General features: G+C 38.8%; 1 protein-coding gene across 1 annotated transcript in view; it reads right to left on the bottom strand.

Moving 5' to 3' along the window:
- The window catches only part of CSMD3 (CUB and Sushi multiple domains 3), a 746059-nt gene that overhangs the window by 7743 nt on the left and 718077 nt on the right, over positions 1 to 20239 (bottom strand). Inside the window, exons 64-68 of the mRNA XM_087747332.1 lie at positions 19166 to 19277; positions 17671 to 17850; positions 7499 to 7564; positions 5202 to 5360; positions 275 to 387 (exon numbers count right to left, since the gene is read on the bottom strand). Of these exons, the coding sequence (XP_087603458.1) occupies positions 275 to 387; positions 5202 to 5360; positions 7499 to 7564; positions 17671 to 17850; positions 19166 to 19277 (630 nt within the window). The remainder of the gene's footprint in view (positions 1 to 274; positions 388 to 5201; positions 5361 to 7498; positions 7565 to 17670; positions 17851 to 19165; positions 19278 to 20239) is intronic.

Here is a 20239-nt window from a genome sequence, read left to right as displayed (position 1 = left end):
ATGTCTCAATATATCACAATAAAATTCAAAGAGAAGTAAGGGAAAGGCTTCTGTGTTAACATGCATTATAATTGTGCCTACACTGTATCACTATTCCCATATTTTCCCTCAGAATGGTCTATATCTTACTATAAAATTTTCATTTCATTTAATGAATCAGCATTGCTAACAAGATTCCATTTGATATGTCTCAGGGTTTTTTGGGTGTAGAACACCAGCATGATTTAAAAAAAAATAAATCTTTCTCTCTCTTTTGTAGCAGAAATATACTCACAAAACCATCCATAGCCCATTTTTCCTCTTTCAACTTGCTCGCAGATGTATGAGAGGGTGCTTTAATGAGATATATGTGGAGCATTAGCCGAGCTTCCTGGCTTTTATACACTCCTGTAGAATATAGTTTTAAAAATTTATATTTGTGTTGAGGAGAGAAATAATTTCATCTTTAAGAATAAGCATTTAATCTCTTGCCTTAAAAAGGGAAAGCAGGAAGAAAGGATAGCATTGTTACCAACATTTTATTTCAGCAAGATGCATTCTTTTGTGAAATTATTTCAATTATCGTAGGAGTTCAATAGAAGCTGGATTTAGCTTAGCCTGCAGAGAGGACAGAAGGGAAACCCTATACACACAGCTGTTAATTAACAGTTATGGTAACAAGCCTTAGACAGAACAAACAGTGACAGTAATCCGATTTGAGATGGAAAATACTGTTCTGAATCAGGCAGAGTATATTTGAACCTCGCATCCCCACTTTCAAGATTTGTAGTTTAGTCATCAGGTAAAGAAGATGATAATAGGAACATCCACATCTAAATGGTTTTTCAAAAGCTGGTGCTAAATTAAAAATTTCTAAATTTGAAAATATCTCAAAAAATGAAATTGTGCATCAGTCAATATTATGACACAGTTTCTTCCAGACAATGACAAGACATATATAACCTTATTTACTTTGTAGGCATAATTAATTGATTCATTTTCATTCCTGCAGAAGAAATATTTAGAACCCAAATAACTTTATCTGTTAATTTGTAGAATGAAAATAAAATAATATGATATGCTTAGTGATTTAATCTTCTATTACAAAGACAATGGTGAATACTGAAAATACAGTCAAGATTTTTTCCCCCACATTTTTAACCGTTGTTATCAATTAATGGTTTAAAACTTCAGATTTTAAGTAGAAGACCTCTCTAGTATGATCATTTCCTTTCTGACAGAGCACTGAAATTACTGTTCATTTCATATGAAATCTTCTATTTATAGAATCATGCAAGGTTATATTGCACTTTACATGAACAAAAGCTAATGATGGCTAAAACTTTAACAGAAACAAAACTAAAACCAAAACCAAGAAAATTAAAAAAAAACCCAAACAATTATACTTCCACCTCTAGAAAACTCCACCAAACTGAAATAAAAATTCACTGATTTATTGACTCAATACATCACAGAACAGGCTTCATACTGTAAATGAGTTAGACTTAAACACTGGCTTTCATCCCTCCTTTTTTTTTTTTTTTTAATTTATACTGACAAATGTGGCTAACTTCAGACTAGATTTCGTTAGTATGTGTTAACTACACATGAACTAAACTGAATATCTTTTTATTAACTGAAAACTCCAGTAACATAGCAGTACCCTTAATTTTGGTCATTTCCCATTTTTGTGTTCATCCAAATTCTGTGATGTGAACAAGAACTGAAGACAGCACTGAGACATAGGAGAAGGTAATGGCTCTGTAGTGGGTTTTCATGACAAGGTTTTGGGAGCCAGGTGGCTGCAGGGGTGGCTTCTCTGAGAAGCTGCTAGAAGCTTCCCCCACGTCCCACAGAGTCAATGCCAGCTAACTCGAAGATGTACCCACCACTGGCCAAGGCTGAGCCAATCAGTGATGGTGGTAGCACCTCTGTGATAACATATCTAAGAAGGGGAAAAAAACTGCTATGCAACAGTAACCAGAAGAGAGGAGTGAGAATATGAGAGGAACAACTCTGCAGACACCAAGGACAGTGAAGGAGGGGGAGAAGGTGCCCCAGGCACTGGAGCAGAGATTCCCCTGCAGCCCATGGTGAAGACCATCATATTTTTTTTCCCCTGTCAACTTGAAGAAGGGGAGTGATAGAGCAGCTTGGTGGGCACTGGGCTTTCAGCCAAAGTCAATCCACCACACTCTCCAGTGGAAAAAAATATAACTAAGGCTGCACAAAAACACTAGCTAACACAGTAGGAAAGAAATACCCAGGTACTTAGTGCTCTTTGCGTTTTAAGGTAGAGAAGGAAGAAATGCTGGCACAACCAATAGCTTAATATTGCATTGCAGTACTGCAAAGAGACGATCTGGGAGACAACAGCATTTTCAGACAAATAGAGTTTTGTATACATGGTCAGAAGAAAATGGTGGCCGATGTTGTTGTGTTAAAATGAATTCCAGAGAAGAAAAAGCATGGTCACATCTGTCATGCTAACTGCTAATCTGAGAAAAACAAAAATTTATAAACTGGAAATAGATCACATGCCCAGATATATCCCAACTAAGACAAGACATTTAACTTTTCCCTCTCCATTAGTTTATTCACTCTAGGCTCTCACTACAGTGAGATGGGCATCTCAAAAGTTCAATTCAGGTTAAGATGCAAACTTCCTAGCTCTCTTCAGAAGCTTCAGTAAGAGAAAGGGCAATGAGATTCCTAATTCATGTTTCTCATTTACATGCCTAAATTCACAGAACAAAAGCCTTCTCCACATTGAAGATAGGTGATTGCCCTATAGGAGGTATCATTATATATAAATCATCTCTGAGCTAACAAGCAGACTTACTTTCGTGTTAACACTGCACTGAGCTCAAATGAATGTGCTTTGATAAGAAAGGGTTTATTCTCTTGTCTTCAGGACTGTGCTAACATTATCACACAGTGTTTGGTCACTTCAAGAGCTTGGACAGTGTGCATATAGAAATCATTTGGAACTTGGGAAGAAAAAAATTAATCATATCTGCCATCATGTATGTTATAAATGTACATTAGGAAATACTTGCATGAGGCTGAGGACTGTGGTTTGTGTACATGGGCATACATTATGTACGTACACTCAAACAAAGAGCATAGAGAAAAATTATCCCGCAGACCAAGGCACCACTGTTCTCTGCTAATTTACAAGTGTTTGCAAGTGTTTCTTGGTGAAAGGACGATGTGTTTCTTCAGAGCTGGCAACTGGTTTCCCAGTCTACAAGAGAGTGTTTAATCTGAGCCAAATAAACAAGTAAAAGCTGTACCTTTCTCTTCTCTTCATCTGTATAATAGCATTGCTATTTTCACTCATGCTAACCTGATCAAAAGAACATGCCCATTTCTATCCTGTGACAGACATGTATACTATAATTACAGCAAGCACAGTTGTCAAAATAAAAAGAAGTAAAAAAAGATGCAGCAAATGATGGAATGCAAAACAGTAAGTGCTGCATGGGGAGGGAACTACTTTTCATTTCAGAAACCTGTAAGTTGAGAATAGGAGAAATCAGCTTTCTGGCATCTAAATGTCTTCTTTGATACATCCTTACTTCCCTGGCCCTAAGATACTCTTTCAATATACAGGATCACAGTTTTCTATCTGCAAAATAGGGAAAGAAAATAATTTTAATTACCTGATGACGTGAGCAATGCATGTATGTAGAGTGAAAACGGGCATTTGTAATCACTTTTGTGTCCAACTGAGGGAACCTTTTTATTTGGAGGAGGAGGAGGTTGTTTGGGTGAGAAAATACAGCTTTTACTTTTATTAATCCTAAAAATATGAAATACTACATCCATTGCACCTAATACCCTCATAGAAATTAGATGGTTGTAGCTAAACAGACATCATATGATAGAATAAATTCACACAGACAGTCAAGACAAACACAGTTACCAGTCAGAAAATATTTTATGAAACATTCAGTCTACCTATGGCCTCTCAACTGTGACTCTTCAAAAGACACCCACAAAATACCTTCAACAGGCAAACCTAGTGACAAAAATTCACCACTTTACTAGATATTAGAAACTAAGAGCTCAACAGACCCATGGATTCTTTGGACCATTACAATCTTCCTGTAGATCACACCTCTTAGAAACATATGGGCTGAACTTTCCCCCCTCATTTTTTTCCAACAGGTTTAATGTTCTGTTGCTTCTGTCCTTGCTAACACTTCAAGCATAAAGAGTGATGTTAAACTACTTCAGAGAAAGGGGTCCTTAAGTGGTGAACAAGATTAAAACCAGCAGTGTCCAGTCTATACATAACTGCTATTCTTAGGCTTCTTCAGTCCTTGCAAAAAGTGTTGTAGGCAGAGGGTGAAGTTTCAAGAAACTAAGTTTTGAGTGATAATATTGATTGCAGGTGTTTCTTTTATGCTTATTCACACCCCTGTGCTACAGCCTGCCACTCCTGTTGTGTGATGGGCCCATTTTCTGTGTGGCTGAGATGTCTCAATCATGGGACTGACAGAGTTTAAAAAACATGCAAAAACTATAAACCCAAATTTTTTTTGCAGTATTTTTGTTTGCTTGCTTATCAAGCCATATCTGTAGTTTCTGCTGATGGTTCACAGTGTACAGAACTGTGCATATTGTGCCAACATAACCATGGCAACAGTGTTTTGTGTGCCAGGGACTGTGGAATATCATAAACCAAGACTGCAATCAAGGGCTTCTTCTGAAACCACAGCATGAAGGGTAGCTACTTTTTTCAACTATAGCAGCTAATCTAACAAGTGTCATCGCTCCTTGCTCTCCATGTTCATTAAGTATGTCTGCCTTGCTAGGTCAACACATATCAATCTCATCATATTACTTATTAGTCATTAATAGGCTATTGTGGGGAAATGGTACAATTTATAATTAAGAAAATCTCAGGAACAGTAATTTAAGTTTATTTATAACATTTAAGGAAGAAGAATGAGAATTAGGATGATTCTTTCACTCCTCATTGACTATTAATTCCAAATATAACAAAAACCTGGGACATTAACAAAGGGGAGAGAAGGAAAAGGTGGAAAAATCCCTACCTTTGAAAAGGAACCAAACTAGAATGAAAATTTCTTTGGTAAGCTAAGAACGTTTCCAGAAGACATTAAAAGTTCAAATGTTATGCATGAAGTTACAGGTATCCAATGTACATAAGGCAGAAAAAATTAAAAGGAAATGGTTTTCTAATCCCATACCTGATAGCAGCAATTCCATATTGCTGTTTGTAAGTGTTGCATTTACTCTTCCTGAAGTTGCATTGAAACTGGTGACTGTCAAAGTCATGGGCTGTTTCTTGCTTTTGTAATTGTAAGATCCTTTCCATATATAATTTTGGGCAAATACATCATCAGGAACTATACAGACATCAAACATGTTTCAATACATTTTGCAATATTTAGTAGTTATGAAGTCAAACATCTAACAAAATGTATGATAAGTATTAGCATTTTCTCTACTTTACCCTCCCTAAGTCTATTAGGCATAATCTTCACATATCAAGCATAGACACCTGGCACGAACATTTATGAAAGAAATGTATTTGTACTGAAGAACACAACCACAACTGTACCTTCCTCAAAGATGGACATGTCCTAAAATTAAACCAACTTCACAAAATCTAATTTAACAGCTGTAAACCAAAAAAACCCAGATTCCTCTCACTGCAGAATGTTTTCTATGCCAGCACAGACAGGCAGGGACATACAGCTAGGATTAAATTTTGCAGAAATTAATATTGATTTAGACATGAAAATTTTTATAAGCATATTTAAATGACATTAAAAGATTATAAGCATCTTCTTTATTACCTAGTCAATTTTTTTAATGAAAAATTTATATAAGAAGTTTTGTCCTGTCTTCAAATGCTTAAAAACATTATGAGCTTCACCAGGAGAAAAAAAATCCCCTATTTTAAAGTTAAAAAGAGATCATAGACTGCAGGGAGTATAAATATGTTAAATTTATACCTTTATATTTAATATTTATCATTATCCAACTGTAAAATGATTAATTTAAGTAATGCTATTCCAGCAACCGTATGCTTGAAAAAAAATTTTACTTATCCAGTAAAAACATGCAAATCTTTAAAATCTTAACATAAGATACCATTTAAACAATTAAATTGAAGGTGACTTCGGATGGGTTTACTACACTTTCCAAAGGAAATGTATCAAACTTAGCTCTAAACCAAATAATGACTATTTAAAATCAGCACTTTCACATTATTTGGAGTCACTCACACTGAACTTAAAGCTCTGGGTTCATGTGTGCATTGGCATCTCATGTCAGATAAACACAGAATACTTGTCTCTTTCTCTCAGGATATCCCCAAATTCAAGACTGGGGCACATTGGAATACCCGACAGTCTTCCTTCATCATTTATTTTATGGGTCACAGACATAGGTTGTCTTCCCCATGAAGCATAAAAGAGCTTTCCTAGTTTTTTATTTGTGTATGTATATATGCATATAATATTTGACAAGTAAACACATAAAAACAAAACACCTAGGTACTAGGCCTACAAACTACAAGGAAAGAAACTGCATGGTGTAAACAGTCTGATGTTGTTGATTTATGATCTGCCTGAAATTTATTTCCCTACTTTCAGGAAAACTAATCTTCGTGTACTTTATTTGCAATTAATTGGGATTGTACAAAAAACTTCTGAATGAATAAACTGATAATATGACTACCATGCAGTACATAATTGACAAACATAGTTTTGAAGTAGTGTACAACCTGTTAAAAAAAAACAAAAAAAAAGCCCCCCCCCCCCCCCCCAAAAAAAAACCACCCGTGCTAAGGAATTGCTTTTAAATCTTTATTCATTATTGGTAGACATTTAATAGGGTTATACTCAAAGGCTACTTTTAGTTAAGGAGACTTCTCTCTTCAAAACATCTCTTCAGTGAAGAGAGAAAGGTTTGTCTTGGATCTAGTCAGGACATCCAAAGACAGTATTCTTTAGCAAATCAGTTAAAACTGGAGTTTACTTTAGCCACAGTTAGAAAGACTACCTTCTCTAGGCTAAAATTATCTTTTTTGAAGGCTAAGTTGAAGGCTAATACTGAAGTATTTAGGTAAAACAATTTAAATTAGCAATATGTAAAAGAAATGCAAGATTATGAAAAAAAATGTGAAACATCTTTAAATTATTTCTGTGTGAGTAATATAGTTTTTGAATGGGTAAATTGCATAGGATCTTACACAGAATAGTGATTTCAGGGAAACCAATAAAACTTTCATCACATAACAGTTAGATATTATATATGGATATAAATAATACCATATAGTCTAGACAGACTTAAACATTGGGGAATAATTTAATTAATGATGTTTTTGTTAACTAATGATGTTTTTGTTCTATTAATGTAATGCCTAATCTAATACCCTTTATTCTTTCTAAGCCATTCAGTACAGTCTCACTAAATCGATCCTTGTTGTCTTTTCTACAGAAACTGTTTCAAACTAAATATACCTCAAAGTACTTACCACTTAGTTTGGGACTTGGTGTTCCCAAAGCTGGTCTGGGGTCCTTCACTAATATTTTGGAACCAGCTGTCAGAAAGAATGAATGACAAAAAGACAAATCAGTAGCAAATATGTTACTCAGAAACTAGGAAAATAAGTGCCATAGTGGAATTTAGTTGTTACAAAGGATATAAGATGATGTTTCAAACTCAAATAAGAATGAGATTTCAGTCAGTATCAAGCCTTAGTATCATAGGAGCACATGCCCACTGATTTCTTCAGTTGCTGCATTTTCTCCTAAGTCAGTCACCTGGATGCTACCAAGTCATTTTCAATACCCAAACAGTGTAGGCCTTCACTTCAGAATCCACATTTCAGAATTCACAGTCCTGGACTATGCACCTAGTTTGTGAGATGTCTTCTAATATGTCGTCTAAAGCAGGTTATGTCATTTAAATAGGGATCCACACAAAATAGTACTTTGAATAGTGCATTGACAGGAAGCAATGTAACACCAAACAGTGAATGAGTGAGACATTTTGTGTTCAAGACTGAAAACCCAAAGATGCATGCCTAATCTCTTAACAATGGCGGAAGAGGTCACTGTTTCTTTAAAGAATAGCGACAGAAAGAAAGAAAGAAATGAGGCTGTCCACAGTATCTCCAACTGCTCAGGTGATTTGAGCACTGGAAGTTGGAGAATTTCATTTCTTCTCTGCTTAGAGCAGGAACTATCCCACCGCTGAAGACGATGAACCTAATGCAATGGGACAATGTCATTTCCTGTAGCTGAAGCTATTTTATTTTGCAGAAACTAATTTGGATTCACTAGGCTATAAAGAAGACATATAATTCTGTCTCCTGTTGTAGAATACTCTCATGCAGCCCTAGTCTCCATTCCTTGCTCCAGTGATTATTTCAATATTTTGTATTTTGGATCTTGACTTTGAAGTCAGGACTTCTCTCTCTGGTTGATACTCTAAAAAAAATAGACAAGAAAAGCAACTTCATTCTCCCTGAGTGGAATATTTTTCTGCATAAAAAGGAAACTTTAGCAAGAAGCACTGAGAATATTTTTCTTGAGAACAACTTTTAGCTTATACAGAAGGCTTGCTCTTGGTATATAGATTAAAACTGGCAAGAAAAAAAAGCAGGGGTTGGAATTCAACCTAAAGTTCTCATGGCCTGTTACTACTGATTGATTAATCTCTATTTCCTCTCTGTTTTGAAAGAAACTTACTGAACTTTACTGAAGGTGGTTGACCTGGATGGCTTGCTTCAACAGCATATGCTTTTTGAGTACATCAAACTCAAGTTAGAAATATCTGGATCATACTTTCAAAGGGTTTCGGTATAAAAAGCTGATGAGTTAATCAGCCTTGTCAAGGTGGATACATTTCTAGTCAAGTTCAGAACTGAAATTTTAAATAGAAAATAATATTTAAATACAAATTTTAAATACAAAGCCAAAAAAACCCCAAGTTATCTATGGAGTTTAATTTTCTAGGTCCAGATATTTGCTGAGTAGGACTTTTAAGATTGCAGTTTTGTATTTAAAGGACCAAATTCTGGTTTAATTCCCCTACAGATCTTTTTAGAGCTCTCAACACCAAATGTTTTATTCCTTTTTATCCATTTCCAAATTATTTTTGTGAAGTTCACAATCACAGGTGAACAACCTGATGTGGTACTGTTCTCCATTCCATAGGAGAGACATGTTTCACCCCTTTGTAATAGGTAAAATTGAAAATATTTAAGAGATATTTTACTTTCTCTAATTAGAGTTAATACTTTACAATATGTTGCTCATTCTTGGCTTTCTCCACTGCTAAAAAGCAAGAAGCAAGACCTCTGATCCTAAAAATTTAGCATTTCTGTAACATTTTCTAAGGATATTGGGGAACTAAGTTATATGATAAGGTAGATACACTCATAGTTACCACTTAACACTTTTAAAAAAAATTCTCATAAAGGTTCCTTACTATCAGATAGGATAGCTAATACTACTTGTTTCAATATCATCAGCTGAAAATTCTTGGATCAAAATACAACCCATGAATCCCATTTGGCTTGCCATAACACTTCCTGAGTACTGAACAAGTAATAAGCCTCCTGGCAGCTTTCTTCCTAACACTTTCCCAAAGGTCTGCTCTGTTTTCCCCCAGTACTTGCCTAGCATGTAATGCCAGGACACCTGTTTTTTAGTAATACAAAATATTCATTTCCTATTTCCCTTCCAAGTAGCACTGTTTGGCTATACAGCCTTTGAATGCCTCTGTAAATGCCCTGGGGATAACCACATCTGAAACATTAGGTATCAGTAATCTGAAAGGTGCTTCAATTATTGAGGAAATAGAATTCCAAACAGTTGCGATACATGAGGATGTTTCTTATCTCACATGAAAAACAATATTATCACCGTGATTTTGCCATGAGATTTTTCATGCCCTGCCATGACAAAGTATGTACTAAAAATTAGGAAGGACATAAAATGTTGGAACATCAAGGACAAAGTAGATACATTTTCTTTCCAAGTAGTATATCATTGCTTACATACAAATATAAAATAATATTAAGTCCTATGGATTAATTCCATGCAGTGATTCAGACATCTACTTGGACTTTAGGCATCCTTCATCAAAATCAGAAAACAATCATAGAATCACAGAAACATTTAAGTTGGCAAAGACCTTTAAGATCATCAAATCCAACTGTTAACCTAACACTGCAAAGCCCATTGCTAAACCACGTCCCTAAGCTCCATATCTACATGTGTTTTAAATATCTCCATGGATGAGGACTCAGCCACTTCCCTGGGCAGCCTGTTCCAGCGGTTGAAAACTCATTTGGTGAAGAAATTTTTCCTAATATCCAATCTAAACTTCCCCTGGCACAACTGAGGACATTTACTCTTGTCCTATCACTTGTCACTTGGGAAAAGAGACCAACGCCCACCTCACTCCAACCTCCTTTCAGGTAGTTGTAGAGAGCGATAAGGTCTCCCCTCAGCCTCCTTTTCTCCAGACTAAACAATGCCAGCTCCCTCAGCCACTCCTCATAAGACTTGTGTAGGAATAAGTGAGATTGTGTTTTACTTTGACGAGATGCAGCTGTGCCCTTGAGGCTTGTTACAGGTTCGCAGGAATGCAGCTGTGGCCTTGAGGCTTGTTACAAACAAGTTTGTGAAACTTAGAGGCAGAAAAATAAGGATGAGATTGGATACATCCCTGAAAGAGGAATTCGCGTGCACCAGCTTGAAGAACTAATAAGTAACGCTGAAGAGATGCGTGGACGAAAGACAGTAGCCAATGAAATGGGTTTTGCTTGCTCGTGAACACTAGATCATATTATAAAAGGGATAGATTGTAAAAATAAAGTGTCTTTGCTTGTCTTTGCCTGAACTCATATGCAGAGTCCGTGTCTCATTCCCTTCAAATGGTGACCCCGACGTGATCCGGAGGAGGCAGCGCTGCCAGTAGCGTCCGGAGGGAACCCCAGCTGAACAACTCAAGCTGACGGCAGGACCGCGGCTTTAATCCCAGGACATCACCTTAAGAAACAGGTGAGCAGCTGGGCAGTAATAATGGGAGCTAACATATCAGCTGAAGAAGAAGCTATAGTTAAACTTTTAATGCAGCTATTAGCAAAACGAGGAGTGAAGTATGACGCATATAAAATAAAATTATTACTGAAGTTCGTACAAAAGCAAGGGGCTCCCTCTACAGTCTCTGCAGTATTTGATGTGAAAACTTGGGAACAGGCAGGGGAGATGATTTGGGAGGCAGCATCCAGAAGGGACACCACCGCCACCGAAGTCATGACCACTTGGTGACTAGTGACTGAGACCCTGCGCTAATGGCAAGCTGAAAAGAAAAAAAAAGAAAAAAAAAGAAAAAAAAGAAAAAAAAAAAGAAAAAAAAGAAAAAAAGAAAAAAAAAGAAAAAAAGAAAAAAAGAAAAAAAAAAGAAAAAAAAAAGAAAAAAAGAAAAAAGGAAAATAAAAAAAAAGGAAAAGGAAAAAAAAGAAAAAAAAAGGTACAATGCAGTCGCTCAAGCGGCGCAGATAAGGAATGATGAACTGAGTGAAAGCAAGCCCCAAGACAAGGAAGCTCTTATAGACTTGGGGGAAAAAGAAAAGAATGGGAACTTGGGTGAAACAAACAAGCGAACAGGACTCAGACCACCTCCCCCAAGTTCCATTCCAATGAAATCCACTCCGTCCTGTCCCCCGTGTCCGATGTAGCTGCCCACGCCGCAGGCTGTACCACAGCCTGAGCGAGCCTTCGACCCCTGGGACTGGTGGAAGCAGCTCCATAGGGAAGCGTTGAAAGATGGAGAAACCGCGGGGTTCGCATTTCTGGTGCGGGTACAAGATAATAGCAGCCGACCCCCCCCTGCACCGCCGCTACCCTCCGCGCCGTTTTCTCCTTCACCTGCTTCTATGCCTTCAACACCTCTGCTGGACCTTCTGATCCCTGCAATCAGTACCCCTCCACTTCCCCGCCCACCCACCCCGGCCCCTGCTGCGTCAGAACTCGTACCGCCTTTCTCTACTGCTCCTGATGCTGATACTCCACAAACCCATAATCAATTGCTGCCCGAGGAATGGGGGGTGTCAGCCGCCTGCTACAAGGTGGCAAAAGATTAGACACCAAGCATTGCAAATGGGAGATACAGCTTTTTGTTCACCGGTAGCATGTCCCATCATACGCAGCAATGCAAATGTCCCCGATGAGCATGAACCTTTTGGCTGTAATGTTTTTAAAGATCTACAACAAACAGTTGCCGCGCATGGACTGGGTTCTCCTTTTACACAATCCCTGCTACGGGGAATATTTACAAATGAAATAGTACCATTTGATATATGCACGCTTACTAATCTTATATTGACTCCAACGCAAAAGGTGATCTTTGAAAGCACCTGGCGTACCACCTGCCAAAACACCACAATTATCAATATGCAGCGACAACAACGCAACCCTTTACAAGGGCCAGGACTCCCACAACTTATGGGGGATCCACCGCTAAATCACCCAACATTACAGGCACGATTACGACCAGAGATATTAGCACAAGGCAGAGACCTTGCTTTACAGGCATTACTAAGAGTGCTGGATGCCAGAAGAGCGACAAAATAATTTACATTAATAAAGCAAGGGAGAGGAGAGGGATATATCTCATTCTTAGATCGTCTTAAAGAGGCTTTGGAAAAACAAGTCAAAAATGCAGAAGCAAGAGAGGTCCTACTCTTAAAATTAGCCTTTGAAAATGTGAATACAGGCTGTAAAAAAGTGCTTTTGCCTCTGAAAAATCCCTCCTTAATGGATATGATAGAAGCTACCCAAAAGGTGGGGTCAATGTCCCGTAATACGGAAACATTAGCTACAGCTTTTGCCGCCGCAATGAAAGTACAGAAATCATGTTTCTCCTGTGGTAAAACTGGACATTTTAAAAGAGATTGCCCACAACTGAGAAAAAGAGATACAACGAGCTCTAAATAGATATGCCCCTGAAAAAGTGCAAAAAAACGAGCCTTGGAAATATCTGGGCTGGAAAATCTTGCAACAAACAACTGAACCTGCAAAAACAGAAAGGGGGAACACCAGAAGCTACGCCAGCAGACAGACTAAGTAAAGCTGTGTATGTGTTAAACTACCTGAATATGTCTGAAAATAATATTCCAGTTATTATCTCTCATTTTCTGTCTCTTCAATCAAAAGATTTAATAGCCACCCCCACAGAGGGCTTGATTGGAGTCGGCGGCCTTTCTCAAACCTTTCAAAGTACTCACCTGTTCAATATCAATACCCAAGAAGGGTCTACATTTACTGTACGGCCATATGTGACAAATTTGCCCATGAGCCTGTTGGGGCGAGACGTAATGTCCCAATGCGGCTTCACCTTAAATTGCCCTGAAAATTTTCAGTAGCAGCCATTGATGAGCAACCGACAATGAAACTTATTTGGAAAAAAGAAACACCCATTTGGATAGATCAATGGCCGCTCCCCAAAGAAAAGGTCGCTGCCCTTCAAGAATTGGTCAAAGAACAACTTCAACAAGGACATATCACCCTACAACCAGCCCCTGGAATTCTCCTGTATTTGTTATAAAAAAAAAGAGTGGAAAATGGCAACTGCTACATGACTTGAGACAAATAAACAAAGCTATGGAAGAAATGAGAGCGCTCCAACCCGGCTTGCCCTCGCCAACAATGATACCCCGAAATTGGGACATAATCATAGCAGACTTAAAAGACTGCTTCTTTACTATCCCACTACATCCTACGGATGCACCGCGTTTTGCGTTTTCGGTACCAAAAATTAACCGAGGCAAGCCAATGGATAGATACCACTGGACTGTCCTGCCTCAAGGAATGAAGAATTCTCCAACGATCTGTCAAACATATGTGGCTAAAGCCATACGTCCTGTATGACTAAAATTCCCGGCAATGTATATCTATCACTATATGGATGACATTTTACTAGCAGGCCCCACGAACACCATGGTGCGTGAAGCACTACCTGTTTTAAAATATGCATTGCAAAACAAAGGACTGCAAAACGCACCAGAAAAAATTCAAATGGAAGCACCATGGAAATATCTTGGGTGGAAAATCTTACAACAAAGTATCCAACCTCAAAATGTGATCATTTCAGCAGACATAAAAACCTTGAATGATGTACAAAAACTATTGGGAAACATAAATTGGATTAGAGCGCAGTGTGGTATTGATAACAAGAATGAACAGCAGAAGACACTGAACTCTGAGAAGACTGATGGGGAATGACTTATCAGATAACTCCAAATTAATCCATAAAGCAATCAAAGATTTGAAGTTAGCAAATTACAAGTCAGTGACGGATTTGATTGGCTGAATCACTTACTAACAAGTTGTGAAATTGGCGGGTGGATAATGTCTCTAATCAAAATGGGTTTTTTCTTGTTACTAATATTTTGCACTATAATAATGACAGTTTCTTGTCTAGTGTCTTGGGTATAGAAAGTGCTACAGAATATGATTAAACAAGCTTTTGTGATAAAAAAACAAAAAGGGGGATTTGTAGGAATAAGTGAGATTGTGTTTTACTTTGACGAGACGCAGCTGTGCCCTTGAGGCTTGTTACAGGTTCGCAGGAATGCAGCTGTGGCCTTGAGGCTTGTTACAAACAAGTTTGTGAAACTTAGAGGCAGAAAAATAAGGATGAGATTGGATACATCCCTGAAAGAGGAATTCGCGTGCACCAGCTTGAAGAACTAGTAAGTAACGCTGAAGAGATGCGTGGACGAAAGACAGTAGCCAATGAAATGGGTTTTGCTTGCTCGTGAACACTAGATCATATTATAAAAGGGATAGATTGTAAAAATAAAGTGTCTTTGCTTGTCTTTGCCTGAACTCATATGCAGAGTCCGTGTCTCATTCCCTTCAGACTAGTGCTCTAGATCCTTCACCAGCTTCATTGCCCTTCTTTGGACACGCTCCTGGACCTTGATGTCCTTCTTGCAGTGAGGGGCCCAAAACTGAACACAGTACTCGAGGTGCAGCCTCACCATTGCCAAGGACAGGGGCACTGTCACCTCTGTGGTCCTGCTGGCCACACTATTTCTAATACAAGCCAGGACACTTTTGGCCTTCTTGGCCACCTGGGCACATTACTGGCTCATACTCAGCCAGCAGTCAACCAACACCTGCAGGTCCTTTTCTGCCAGACAGCTCTCCAGCCACTCCTCCCGAGACCTGTAGTGTTGCATGGGGTTGTTGTGACCCAAGTGCAGGACCCGGCACTTAGCGTTGTTCAGCCTCATACAGTTGGCCTTGGCCCATCAATCCAGCCTGTCCAGATCCCTCTAGAGCCTTCCTACCTTCAGGCAGATCAACACGCCTGGCCAACTTGGTGTCATCTGCAAACTTACTGAGGGTGCACTCCATGCCCTAATCCAGGTCATCGATAAAGATATTGAACAGGACTGGCTCCATTACTGAGCCCTGGGGAGCACCACTTGTGACAGGCTGCCAACTGGATTGAACTCCATTCACCACAACTCTTTGGGCCTGCCCATCCAGCCAGTTTTTTACCCAGGGAAGCATACATGTGTCCAAGCCGTGAGCAGCCAGCTTCTTCAGGAGAATGCTGTGGGAGACAGTGTCAAAGGCTTTACTAAAGTCCAGGTAGACAACATCCACAGTCTTCCCCTCTTCTACTAAGCGGGTCACCCTCTCATAGAAGGAGATCAGGTTAGTCAAGCAGGACCTGCCTTTAATAAACTCATGCTGACTGAGCCTGATCCCCTGGGTGTCCCGTACATGTCATGTGATGGCACTCAGGATGATCTGATCCATAACCTTCCCCAGCACCGAGGTCAGGTTGACAGGCCTGTAGTTCCCCGAGTCCTCCTTCTGGCCCTTCTTGTAGATGAGCGTCATATTTGCTAACCTCCAGTCAAGTGGGACCTCCCTTGTTAGCCAGGACTGCTGCTAGATGATGGAGAGTGGCTTAGTGAGCACTTTTGCTAGCTCTTTCAGTACCCTTGGGTGGATCACATCCAGCCCCATAGACTTGTGTGTGTCTAAGTGGTGTAACAGGCAGCTAACCATTTCCCCTTGGATTATGGGGGCTTCATTGTGTTCCCTGTCCCTGTCTTCCAGCTCAGCAGGCTGGGTGCCCCGAGAACAACTTGTCTGGCTATTAAAGACTGAGGCAAAGAAGGCATTAAGTATCTCAGCCTTATCCTCATCCTTTGTGGCGATGCTTCCCTCCGCATCCAATAAAGGACAGAGATTCTCCTTAGCTCTCCTTTTGTTACTAATGTATTTGTAGAAACATTTTTTATTGTCTTTTATGGCAATAGCCAAATTAAGTTCTAGTTGTGCTTTGACCCTTCTAATTTTCTCCTTGCATAACCTCATGACGTCCTTGTAGTCCTCCTTAGTTGCCTGCCCCTTCTTCCAAAGGTCATAAACTCTCTTTTTCTCCAAAGTTCCAGCCAAAGCTCTCTGTTCAGCCAGGCCAGTCTTCTTCCCTGCCAGCTTGTCTTTCACTACATGGAGACAGCGTGCTCCTGCATCTTTAAGATTTCCTTCTTGAAGAATGTCCAGCCTTCCTTGACTCCTTTGCCCTCCAGGACTGCCTCCCAAGGGACTCTCTCAACCAGACTCCTAAACAGGCCAAAGTCTGCCCTCCGGAAATCCAAGGTAGCAGTTCTGCTGACTCCCCTCCTTACTCCTCCAAGAATCGAAAACTCTTATCATTTCATGATTGCTGTGCCCAAGATGTCCTCCAAGTGTCACAAGACCCACGAGTCATTCTCTGTTAGCAAACAACTGTTCCAATGGACCGCCTTCTCTAGTTGGCCCACTTACCAGCTCTGCCAGGAAGTTATCTTCCACACACTCCAGAAACATCCTAGACTGCTTTCTTTCTGCTGTGTTGTATTTCCAGCAGACATCTGGTAAGTTGAAGTCCCCCACGGGAACAAGGGCTAGCGATTGTGAGACCTCTCCCAGCTGCTTATAGAATATTTCTTCTGCATCTTCATCCCGGTTGGGTGGTCTAAAACAGACTCCCACCATGATATCTGCCTTATTGGCCTTCCCCCTGATTCTTACCCATAAACACTGAACCCTATCATCACTATCATTAAGCTCTAGACAGTCAAAACACTTCCTAGCATAGAGAGCTACCCCACCACCTCTCCTTCCTTGCCTATCCCTTCTAAAGAGTTTATAGCCATCCATTACAGCATTCCAGTTGTGCGAGTCATCCCACCATGTTTCCGTGATGACAACTGTATCATAGTAGTATTGCAACTGTCATAGCTCTCTTGCAGCTGACACAATCTCTGTAAATAAAATCATCCTGATCTGACTTTAGTAGGTATGGGCAAAAACATCGAGATTCTTACTCCACTGAGCTTACGAGAATGTAGTCCACACCTGCCTCAGTCAGAAGTCTAAAAGCAGGTGTTACCCAAGTATTTGGCCTTTAGAATTATATCTGGAATTTACACCTGTGAGCACGCAAACAAAAGACAAGTACATTAAAACATATGTCCCATTAAACAACAGACAAAGGATTAGAGTTACCTTCTCCCTCTTAGCTCTCCTTGCCATTCTACCTTATCTTATTAGACTGCAAGTAAAGAAAATCACTGAAATACGGTAGATGAAAGATGCAGTGGGAAACAGAAGACCTTACCTTCACAAACCGGAACTTTCCCAGTCCATGTGCCATCAGACCTACAGGCTCTATGCTCTGATCCTCCCACCAGGAAGAAGCCTGGCTGGCAAGTGTAAATCAATGTATAACCAAGTGAGGGAAGATCCATTCCTGCAACATTAGCATGAGTTGGTGTTTCTGGTTGTTTACAACTGTGAGCTATGAAGAAAAGATAAAATACCTTCAGTCAAAATGGTGAAACTATTTCTGAAAAAATAATCTATACATATTCTGAGAGGTAACTAATGAAGAAAAAAGTATCAATAATTATAGCTTATTAATATATTTTAAATTCACATTAAAAATTACTACATAGTCTATAAATTACTGTCCTGAGCCTGTAAATACACTCTTAAAAATGGACCTTTCAATTTCAAGGGACCAAGAACCAACTTAAATGCACTTGCATGACCAAAATTGTCTGCATATGTGAACACAAACAGTGCACATCTTATCACAGTTAAAAGCAATCATGGCTTGTGACTTACATGACTTATGATATCTGTGTAGCACTGGATAACGGTAAATAAATGGGTCATTTGGAAAACACTATGAAAGGTCAAGGACAAATTGTAGGTAAGGCAAGATTTAAATATCAGGCAGAAAAATTAATTACCATTCCTAATCTTACGCAAAATGCCTTATATCTTTAACAAGCACCAGAATCTGAGCCTTGTGTTATCTCAATAACAGCATACCTCCAAGAGCAGAGGTCACCTTTCAACACACTGAGCTACTGATTTGCTGTTTGCTTAGGGGAAACGCTAGCACCAACTGAAACAGTAACATTGTTTTCTTCTGTGCATACGCTTTCCATACGCTAAGTAATTCTATAAGGTCAGACCTTATAAGGTGAGACTATTTCCAGAAAAATACATCTTGCTAGCTGAAAAACTAGAAAGATTAACCATGATGTTATACCTTCAGTAAATTAGTACTATTTACCGAAGTGTAAATGATCTAAGAAATGAAATGCTACTTCCTGTACCCAAGTAAAAGGATTCTCTCCATTTCAGATTCAAAAATTTTCCCATTCTTTTAATACTCTGACTCCTTATTTGGGAAACAGCTCAAACTCTTTACTAGAACTGATTGTAACTATCTACTCCAGTACAAGTTAGGGTTGTGCAGGGCTTTCCTACATGTCGTGTTCTCATCACCTCCTCCCAACTCTTTCACTCTTTTCATTGGAACGGTTGCACCCTCTTAGATAGAAACTTACTATTTTCAGCATCTCTCTGGATGAAGAGCTGTCTGTTATTCACATTATTTTGTGTCGTTTCTTTTTTTTTAAATTCTATAGGCTATTGTAGAAAAATTCACTCACAAAATCACATTTCTAGCTGCTATAAGCTAGTAATGCAAATTTGTATTAAGTTAATAAAACTATATAAATTAAGTTTATAACAATGCTATTGTAACTAAATAGCCTAGATAAAAAAATGTATAAATCAAAAATCTGTCATTTACTTACGTATACATTCTGGCTGGATTCCACTCCACGTAAGATCAGGAAGACAAGTTCGTGTTGTTGAGCCATGGAGAAGGTGTCCTTTTTCACACTGAAATTGAACAATATTTCCCACCTGTTGAAAAGTAGCAAATACAGTAGTATTGTTATGAGGAAATATCAGTTGTGGGTTTTTTTTTCCTAATTTGATAGCAAACTCCTTCACATAATACAGGCTTGATAAATTGTGATGCTCTTTCTGTAGAAAGTAAACTAATTTCACAGAGCATTTTGATATGAAATAAAAATTAGCTTCATTCTCATTGAAATTACTCTCCTCCCAAACTGAAATCCTCCATGGAAGAGAATCAAAACCACATCTTCTGTGGTCTCTCTGGTGTGTTGCTTTGGGCCCTGAATAGTTGAGGCACTGTGAGTTTGGAAACCAAGGTTACTGTGGCTTCCTAGCTTTGGATTAAGGAGGAGCCAGTTAGTCAATCTTGCAGCAAACCAGGGAAGTCACAGAGCTGAAATGGGTAATAGATTCTGCTGGATGTTTGCTGAACTAGATCCCCTTTGTGGAATGCTGGATGAATTCACAAATTATAATGAGAAATATTTCATTAGAACATGCAAGGCCTGGTCAACAACACTGTCTCATGCTTCAGAAACTTCAATGTTCCTATAATGTTTCAATTTTGGTTTTTGATGACAAGAGGTAAAAAAGAATCGTTCTTTATACTACACAGATAATAGAAACTGGAATGCAAGTACATTACAATTTACAATAGGAATTCATCTGAGATTAGTTTTTAATTATTATTCTTATTATGTGTGTCTGTTGCATAAAAAGGAAAATAGGATTCTTCAGTCAGTAACAGTTTCTGCACAAACATAGCATAGAATAACTTGTTCAGCATGTCCAGTCATGGTGACATTGATGAAAATGCAAATAATTCTCAGTTTCCATCAAAAGCAAGGAAATTAGATTACAAATATATCATTCAGAGAGTAATTTATTATATGCTGTGAGTGGCTAAATCAAATATTAAGGTGCATAGATTACATCCACTGTTCTGCAGTGACCTGTCTAATGTA

The sequence above is a fragment of the Nipponia nippon genome, unplaced genomic scaffold (assembly GCF_047370975.1).
Source record: "Nipponia nippon isolate SJK-2023a ecotype South Korea unplaced genomic scaffold, ASM4737097v1 scaffold_1, whole genome shotgun sequence".
Classification (NCBI taxonomy): domain Eukaryota; kingdom Metazoa; phylum Chordata; class Aves; order Pelecaniformes; family Threskiornithidae; genus Nipponia; species Nipponia nippon.
This window is presented reverse-complemented; position numbering and strand designations above follow the sequence as displayed.